This window comes from Montipora foliosa, chromosome 11 (assembly GCF_036669935.1).
Source record: "Montipora foliosa isolate CH-2021 chromosome 11, ASM3666993v2, whole genome shotgun sequence".
Classification (NCBI taxonomy): Eukaryota; Metazoa; Cnidaria; class Anthozoa; order Scleractinia; family Acroporidae; genus Montipora; species Montipora foliosa.
In genome coordinates, this window is record NC_090879.1 from 36,198,605 (window position 1) to 36,208,560 (window position 9,956).

Here is a 9,956-nt window from a genome sequence, read left to right on the forward strand (position 1 = left end):
GTTTCCAACTATCACCTTACCTAATTACTTTTTTTACTGTGCCTAGTGTATACTGGTAAGAATTGAATGTTCTGAACCAACTTTAAAGTTCAGGAAGGCTAATAGGCATTCACAGTTTTTTTTAATTTTTTTTTCTTTTTAATCTTTTTTTTTTTTAAATTTAAATAATTTAAATTTAACAAATTAGAAAAATACATATAAAAAATGATAATTATATACAACCCGCATGTAGCAATGCTAATCGGGGCGGGTTGTATAGCTTACAATAAAATTCAGCAAATATATTATTAAAATCAGGCAAGTAAATAAATAAATAAATAAATAGAATAAATAGGTACCAGTATACACATAATTATATTCACAAATAGCTACAATTTAAATGAGAAGAGCAAGAACCTATAATAACACATAGAACATACATGTAAGGAATTAATTATTATTGGCACTAGAGTTTGCTTAATGATAATTAGTAATTTTACCAAGTACCGCAAGTGAAAATTGATGAATCTTATTTTTGAAAGGTTTTTTCCTAAGTTTACGCAGGTCAGGCTTCAGGTAATTCCACAACTTAGCTCCGAAAATGGAATTAGAAAACGAATTAAGTTGAATTCTCAGTCTTGATTTATTAACATATAAATTACCAGCATCAGAAAATCTAGTGTTATATGTATGAACGTCAGATGAGCAGGTAAAAACATCACAGATATTCTGAGGCGCAGAATTGGTAGATATGTCGTGCAAAAGAGAACATACTGTTTCAAAATAAAGCATATTGAGGGGTAAGACATTAGCAGAGACAAACAAAGGAATAGCATGAGATCTATTACCAGCAAAGAACATTAGCCGAAGAGCGCACTTTTGTAAGATAAAGACCTTCTTCAAATAGACCTGTGCAGCTTGGCCCCAAACAGAAATTCCATAGTACAGTATGTATATGGGAAAATCAGAGAATGGTAAATTTGGATTAAGGTATTTAGAGGGACAGAGTGTCTTAATCGTGATATAATTCCAACAACCCTACTAATTTTAGAGCCAATGTAGTCGATATGATACTTCCAAGTTAAGTTTGTATCGATGAGCACACCCAGGAACTTTACATAATCTTTGCATTCAAGAAAAGTATCACTATTTGAGGCATTATTGTATATCCTAATATTGATCTGATAGCTAAGCTTCTTTTGTGATGGCCTAAAGATGACAAAATTGGACTTTTTTGCATTTATGGTCAGCTTATTTGCTTTCAACCAGTCACAGACTTTCTGCAATTCGATGTTGGTTACACTTTCTAGTGACTTCAAATCCTTGTCAGCATACAGCAGGTTTGTATCATCAGCAAATAAATAAAAAGAAAGCTTCTTAGAAGAATAATTATAAATATCATTAATATAAATCAAGAAAAGTAGAGGGCCCAGTACAGAGCGTTGTGGGACCTCTGTTAGCACATTTCTTTTAGAAGATATTTGTTTATCGATTTGAGTAGTTTGGACACGGCCATTTAAGTAGGATGAAACCCAATAATTATTATTGTTTACTGGGCCCCTTATACCATAATGATATAGCTTGCTCAGAAGAATTGAATGATCCACAGTATCAAAAGCCTTTTTAAAGTCTAGGAAAATAGCACAAGTGAACAATTTGTTATCTATATTGCTTTAGATCGAATTAACAATATCCAAAATTGCATGCTGAGTTGACATATTCTCACGAAAACCATACTGGCCATTGTACAGAAGTCCATTCAATTCAACATAAGATTTTAATCTATTATACATAACTTTCTCAAAGAGCCGATTGGGTCCGTTTCATCGCCACCCTTGAAGATGGGAATAACTTTTGCATGCTTTAATTTAGATGGATATTGTCCTGTTAAAACGGAATTATAATTCATTATTTGTGCCAGTGGTAGAGAAAGTACACTACTGGAAGATTTCAATACGCGAACAGGACAGGAGTATAAGCCATGTGCTTTGTTAGTTGGGAGAAGCAAAATTTCAGTTTCGAGTTCCATGGAAGTGACTGGCTCAAAGAAGAATGAACTAGATGAATTAACAGCAGGGAGATAATCACTGAAATGATGATTAGCAGGAGGTACTGATGCCGCAAGTGTTTGACCCACGGAAGAAAAGAATTCATTGAGCACATTAGGAAGCGCAGCAATAGGTTTACATATTTTTTTATTTCGGCCGATGAGATGATTAATCCCAATCCAAGTTTTCCAGACATTTGCCATATGATCATTGAAATATGAATGATAGTACGACTTCTGACTGCATCGAACGAGTGTAATTAGTATTTTATTGCGATGTTTATATTTTTCATAATTTCCAGATGCAAACAGAGCATTTTTTGCTTTTATTGACTTACGTATCCCCCTAGTAATCCAGGGTTTAGAAAATGGCTTGGCTTTGCGTTTTGATAAAGGCTGAAGGGGTGCATGCTTGTTTACTACAGTGTGTTACCAGTCTGAGAGCTCCAGTGTGGCCATGTAAGTGGCCGTCCACCAGCAAGAATTGATTGTTTGTCAGTTGAATGAATCCAGCTGGTATGAATAGGTGTGCTGTATTGGATGTTGAGTTGAATGAAAGATTCAAGTGGTATAAAAGTGGGGCTGATGGAACATTCTCATCTACGATGATGACAGGAAGTTCACTTCCAACTGCAACACTTCCAAGAAAACTTACATGTAAGTTGGACACACCTTCTCTAACAATAAAATATTGCGGTACATCCCTTGGTTACTGTACCATAATTCTGATTTGCATTAACATGCCAGAGACAATAAGATAAGCTAAGGTTGAGTTAAGGGGTGCCGTAGGATCAATAGACTGTAAAGGAAATCTGTAAAACAGTTTTGCAATTGTTAGGGCTATGAGAGTACAAGCATTGCTTCCACTCCATCTGTGAATTGAAGACTGTGACTGACTTTTAGGAAAGTGGCAGCTTGAAATGATGGTGCATTGTGACTTGACTTGAATGTATGTTATATGTTAAGGATTGGTAATGCAAAAATGAAAACTAGAAATGGGGTCTGCCTTCAGGAATTTGATCAGATGGCTGGTCCAATGAGAGGTTTGAGATGTTCATTGAGCTGGTTGAAGAAGGGTTTGTACTCTGTTGGCATTCGTGGGTTGTTTCATTGGATGATATGCATTAGTGGCATTGGTGATAGTGGTTTCCCAGGCTTGTAAAGTGTAGTAATAACTGGTATTGGTAGACGGATTTGGGAGGTGATGTTCTGTACCAAAATCATTGTCATCAGAGCTGCCATGTTCACAGGTGCTAGATAAACGGCCTTTGTTAAAGGATTGACTGAGCTGTTCAATTATTAATTTCTCCAAAAGAAGCCTACAGATGGGACATGGTCCAGATGCCGAAGCATAAATTGCCTCATGTAAGGTGTGAATACATGCCAATCTTGTAATGGGTCTTCTAGAAGAGGAATGGCATGACATTAGGTCAAATAAACCCTCTACTGTAGAACATCAGGCGGCACCTGACCAAATTGTTCGTTTGATATGATAATGGAAGCTGCATACATCCACATTTGCACCAAAAGATGGTTCAAATCTTTGCCTCCCTTTTGGCTTACCATTTTTGGACGTTGCACGAGGAAACTATCAAAAAAGAAAAGGCTTACAATTTGTTAGGAGTATTGTTCATAGGAGAATGTGAATTGAGCATGTTCCCAAAAAAATAACAAACTGTAAACAAAGTGTATGTACAATGTACGTTGCTAGCTTTGTCCATGTTTTAAGCTATGATCTTAAATAATTCGAACAAATATTCCGCTGTCTTCCCCGCTATTTTCCAGTAGCTTGCCTCACTCCTGCCTCATTGATACAACGTATGTTGGAATGAACCATTCCTTGAATTATGCAAGAAATCCCGAAGATCCTATAGTTCCAGCAGTGTTTTGGATTTTTGGTCATGTACTCCACTTTCTGGTGTCTTTTCTCCATAAGGAGTGGAAAATTTCTAATTTTTCTTTGTGATGATAGAAAGCCATTTCTGTTTCACTTGGTAGTAAGCTGGATGGAATGTTTTCTGATATATGCCATACCAATGAGTAAAGAGAGGGTTGATTATTGTGGTGTCTGCACTGCCATGAGATGAATATTTTGGACAGTTGGATCATTCTTAAAGTTCTCAAAGTCATTTAGGTCACCACTCCGGAATGCTTGGTACTGGAAAAACACTATTGGCACAACATGGTCCAGAAGATAAAGGACTGAAACAAACTCATGAGACATGCATTAGCCAAATTGTGGCAGTATTTTGTCACATATGCTCCATCCAAGAAAAGCTTCTGTGACACATAATGTGGAGCATTAGGGTTTAGGTTTCTTTGCAAGAATTCCACCAAAAACTGCTTTGTACATTTCACTGAAACACATCAAAACGACGTTTTCCACAGCATTCAAGTAACATGAAATTGTCCCTGCTGTGGACTGATTGTGGCAATTCTTTTTCCTTTTCCTTTTCCTTGTGCAATTAGTTTTTGTCGGATAATAAAATCCTGGCTATGCAGTCAGCTGGTAAAGGTACATGTAAATAGTAACACTTGTACATGTATACTGGTACTCTTCTAAAGCTGGGTACAGTGTTCATCTCAAATAGTTACAGTATTGTCTTCTCATCTTGCCTATCTCCATTGAAAATCATGCAAATAAAAAAGAATATTCAGGCTAAATCAAAATGTTGTTACCTAACAAAAAGAGGTCTAGTGTATGTACCTCATTTCTTGCATTGACTGTATTAACTTTGCTGGATCTATCTGACCCGATTTGGGACGGATTTGGTGAAGTGTACATTGTCTGCATACATGTACTTCTTAAGGCATCTGCCATTACATGTATGCTCTTAATACCACCTCAGAAGCACTTCCACCATGGCACACTTTCACCTGTCCTTCCATGAAAACTGGTACTGGATGGTGGAGAGAGGCTTATGATGTCTTGGAAACTGCTGGACTGCTCATGTGGATGTCCAGTAACGCTGGAGGCCATGTGTACAGCTTTTGATGTTCTGAGCTTTAGGGGCACTTTCTTGGCCTCAATATTATGGTAGTCATCCAGCCTGAATATCATAAAACATTTCAGCTGTTCAAAAATAAGAACATTTTATCAGAATTACAGAGATTTTGCCTCCCACAAATTACATGAACATGTCAATGGTATAAAACTGTCTGTTGTTTTTAATTTGTAATCTTGAATTTTATGTAACCTTTTTAAGAATTCAAATTTAACCATAAGGCTAAAATATGATTGTAACAATATTGTACAAGTAATTACATTTTTTCCCTTAGAAATCTGTACTGCTGCAACCTTGGGATGGTTGTCAGCAAATTCTTTCCTGAATTTTTCAATTGTTTGAGGGTTTGCTGAAAAGCATAACACTTCACCAGCAGAAAGACCATCCAGTGAAAGGCTGATCACTGATGCATGCAGTCCACTTGTTTTCTGTGATCTAAAAATAAAAATAACAATAATATCGTTAAAGATGAAATAATATTGATTTTTAATTATTCTTTTAATATTATTCATGGCATCTGACAGGATGCGGCGATGCAGATCTGCATAATTCCCTAAAATCCGCATCCTCCGTATAATTACGATATTTTTCGAATAAAACTGAAGAAATTCCTGATATTAGTGATAAAGCAGCTGCTTGCCATCCTCACAAACACAAAAGCCAAAGAGATTATTTTCCTGAACATTGAAGAAAACTTGCTAATTCATTTGCAAGATGAAAGTTCATGAGCCTTTTCTACGCATTTTTCGGCAATGAGCCTGGACTCTAGTTAAACCATTTTCATAACATACCCCAGGCTCTAACTTTTTAAAAAGGATGCAACAAAGTATGAAAATTTAGCTGAAAGTTATAGTAGCAAATTAAATTGATCATTTGTAAAAATAGGGAGAATCATTGGGATGAAGTTGTACAAAACAAAATAGGAGCCCGCAATACGTATGTGTAAAAAACCACTGAAAATTAATGGTGAATGATCGAGGGAAATTGGATCGTGGTTCATCCACATCACAATTTTGCTCCATATCTCCAAATTGAAACAAAATTCATGACGAGAAACAAAATATTTTTTTATCGCTTTATTTATTTAAGCAAAAGTTTCAGCAAAATGCCGATTACTAACCCTTTTATTTTAATGTATTGGTCGCAATTTCGAGTCCTGATTTACCATAAGCATGTAAATACATTGGACGGGCCTAATTATTAGTTCTATAAATTGTTTAAATTTCCGCATAATCCGGTGTAATTTCCGCATAATCAGTGCATGTTTACGTATAATATGGCCAAACATTTACCCATAATCTTCAATTTTTTTCCACATCCTATCAGAAGCCCTGATTATTGCAATAATACTTATTATTGTTATTGACCAGATAAGCATCTCATTACTCTTTGTTTTGTGGGTGTGGGAATTTATGATTTTATATATTTTAAAATAATACCAAAAATACCAAAAATAATTACCTAAAATAAGCCAGAATATGAAGTAATGCCACTATTCGCCTCTTTTACAGGTCAGCCCATTCACTTGTTAGCACACCACAATCTCTTGTCAAGGTTTTCAGTAGGGTCTCCAGGGAAGTGTTTTCCATCAAATTCTTGCATATCTCTGGGATAATACAGATTTCCCTGTTCATTCTCATAATGTTTGTAGCTCTCAGGAAAGCTGGAGTTTTTTAACTTGGAGTTCAAAGGTATTTTCTGAAAGAGGTTGTTAACAATATAGTGTTTAAATATACTTTGGCATATCTAAGTGAATTTAGACTTTAGTTTGTCAGTGAAACCTTGTATCTCTGAAAGTTGACTTTGTACTGCAGTCAGCACCTTTTTCAGTTCCTTACACCTTTCTTTTTCCACTCTGTACAGTTGTCGTGCCTCTCCCACAGCAATATAATTTGTTAGCTGTTTCCTATCTTTGTTTTTCTGCAATTTAATAAAAATAATACTCAGTTTTGAAACTTTAGAAAGCTACACATGGTGGAATTATTGGAATATGGATTTACATTTCACATATATGAAAGTTACCTTTCATCTTTCAATGACTGGCAATCCAGGTTGATTGTAGCAAGATGCTTGACATTCATAGCACCATTTCGAGCCGGGCAGTATTTCTTGGTATTTTCCCCATGTTTGTCATGTAGTTGTAGTCCCCTGGGTATGGCTGTCAATTTTGGACTGTGTGTCTCTCACAAAGTAGACGAACATCAGTTGTCATCCCTCTCAATCAATTGCAAGTGCTTCAAACAAACTTTTGTACAAGGTGGTAATTACCCACGGTCCTTGCCAAAGCGTCTTTTAGTGGCCTCAAATCTCCATAGCAGCAATCCTTTCTTCCTCTCATCTTTCCAACTGTCATGACCCGCAGTCCAAGGAAGAAGTATCCCCAACAAAACTCAGAACACGAATATAAACATCGGGTTACAATGCCCTTGAAAAATAATTTCACGTCCGCGTAACTTTTAGGGCTAAATTATGAAGAAAACAAATCAATTTTTCCCAATGTTAGACAGGTCTTAATTTTTGACATACTTTAGTATTTCTTTCCTCCAAATTCTAAGCAATTTCCTTATTTTTTAAACAACCATCTTATTTTTTAAGTTTAAATACTTCCCAAAAAATTACACTCCAATCAAAATGAACGCGCTTGAGCCCACGTTCACATTCGCTGAGCTGTGACTTTAGCCTTTGCGTTATTCAGTTATTGACGAAAGCAACTCATCCATAACAAACCAGTGGCATGAATTGTTCAACCCGAAAGGAATTAAAACATTATAGGTTTTTTTACTTATAAATTTTTCCAATTATTCATTAAAGCAGGAAAATTTTGAGTGACCTGATGACTGGATGGACGTTTAAGCAACACTCGGAATGAATTCATAGCTAAGCGCCCGAACGATATCGAAAACAGTGGCAAATCTTGAAAAAAAAAAATGTTTTCGTTTCCTATACATATTTTATGAGAAACAAGCACGAAAACGTATAGCCTCAGATAACTGGTGGTAAATTTCTCTGCAGCTAAAAGTTAAACAGAAATTACAAGATACGTAGTTCTAAATACGTTCTTCAGCAAACCAACAGTTGTAGACATCAAGGGGCCTTCAAAAGCTTGCGCTGATTCAAAATCTATATTTCACCTGTCGCCGGTTGTCGGTCTAAAAAACAAACAACGTACTTCTCCGAAATTTGCAGCAATCGCCAACAGATTTTCAAGCGTCGTATCAGAAACAGGAAAAAGGAAAGCTCAACAAGAGAATGCCTCTTCACATTATCACATAGGGATGCACAAAATAACAGCAATAAAAATTGATAGTAGATCCACTCAAATAACTCAGTAAGTCGTGTAAAGAAAAAGCTGTCAGCTTCAGCTTTAATAGGTTTAATTTAAATTTTTTTGCACGTTCAATCGAAAACCGACCAACCTGTGAAGCATAATATCCGTTGAAGTAAGTGCAACTTTTAACCCGACGGCAGAGGCAGCCAGAGCTTGGAGGGCCGACACAAAGCTGTAATAGTAGCAACGAAAAAAAAAGAAAGGAAATAAGTGGCTTGCTTTGCATTCCGAGATAAAACCGGCCGCTGCTAATAATTTACTATCACAACTTTTACTTACCGTGTGCTTATGGCAAATCGGTCAACATACGCTATGTTTGTAAAGATGAACTTTTGGAAATATGTTGACAAGATGTGAGACAAGGGAAAGAAGAAGAGCCCGGCTGTAAACAAATACAGGCCATCCATTCTACTGTTTTACTGTCGTATTTTGGTTTTGGAGATGTCACGAAGACGTTGGCGAAAATTTTGCGATGACTTCCGACCTGTTGAATACCGCTGACTCTTCGGCTCGGAAGTCTCTACTCCAGCGTTTGCCAAGGGAATCAAAGATTTTTTGCACGAACTGTACCCGATGGCGAGGGTTGTTTGTTTCCTTGAAAGGTCGTTGTGGAACTTCTGAAGATGCACGTCCTAGAAGTATATCATTTGGACATATGTAATGTCCGTCGTAAGGGCGTTAGGGATCCTACCGATGGGTCGCTGGTTTACTAGATTAGCCCGGCACTTCTAATAGAACTGTGTACAGCTCAAATGTGTTAGTAACTGAGTACCAACAGCTTTCTTTAGGGCATTCTTGCAGGTCTTTACAAGTGCTTCGGCACAACCATTTTGATGCGGGGCAGCTGGCGTAATAAACTCCCATTGCATTCCCTTTAATTTTCTTCACAGACGTCTTGAACTTCGTTTTCGTTAATGCCATTCACCATCTGAGGCGGCTCCTTCTCAGCACCAACAAGCTCTGAGCCATTGGCACTCATTATGACAGCAAGTCGACCTCGTATGGCTAAGAATATTCTGAAGAAAGTCCATTGTCGTACAGTCCACTGCCATCTTCAAATAAAAATCTCTTGTGTTCAGACATGTAAACAACACTCCGTAATGGTTGGCAGTTTCAGATCGAAAATAGTCGCTTATGCATGTACTGATGTAAACTGGTGGGGTATACGGAGCTAAGCAAAGAGCAGGTAGGTTTGCTATTAATTGCGTCCAGGTCCTGTGCGCCATTTGACGACGGAAGCCAAATTTGAATTTCACTGCTTTGTTTAATTTGCTTCCTTTAAGAATCCACAACTTCCTTCGTATCTCGCCGGTTGTAGCTACTACACCGTTATGTCCGTACTGATGGGCGTGTCTTGTAATCAACCCCGAGATCCAAGAATCACTCGGGAGAAGGGCGGGGTGTTTGGTGTCGTAGGAGACGATGGCTTCCTCCAGTCTTCCCCCAACTCTTATTACACCATTATCGTCCAGGAACGGGCTGAGTGACTTGAATTCTCTCTTTTCTTTTCGTTGATGCAAATCCTTTGGAGCTTCCTTAATTCAGAATCTCTCTGCGCCCTCCAGTTCTCCGGCTGTAAGTGGATCGTTTCTTCCTT

General features: G+C 37.3%; 1 protein-coding gene across 5 annotated transcripts in view; it reads right to left on the minus strand.

The window, feature by feature from the left end:
- Nucleotides 1-8,825, minus strand: part of LOC137974959 (TLC domain-containing protein 3A-like) — a 19,919-nt gene extending 11,094 nt beyond the window's left edge. For 3 of the 5 annotated variants that reach the window (XR_011117516.1, XM_068821979.1, XM_068821977.1), the window contains exons 1-2: nucleotides 8,639-8,825; nucleotides 8,448-8,531 (exon numbers count right to left, since the gene is read on the minus strand). Coding sequence is in view for 4 of the 5 variants with exons in the window: in XM_068821979.1 (XP_068678080.1) it covers nucleotides 8,448-8,531; nucleotides 8,639-8,766 (212 nt within the window). In the remaining variant the exon portion in view is untranslated. Of the gene's footprint in view, nucleotides 1-4,733; nucleotides 5,100-5,291; nucleotides 5,467-6,492; nucleotides 6,730-6,852; nucleotides 6,952-7,053; nucleotides 8,406-8,447; nucleotides 8,532-8,638 lie in introns of those variants that run through there. The other 2 variants (XM_068821980.1, XM_068821981.1) reach the window with 2 other exon arrangements.
- Nucleotides 8,826-9,956: the final 1,131 nt, after the last annotated feature.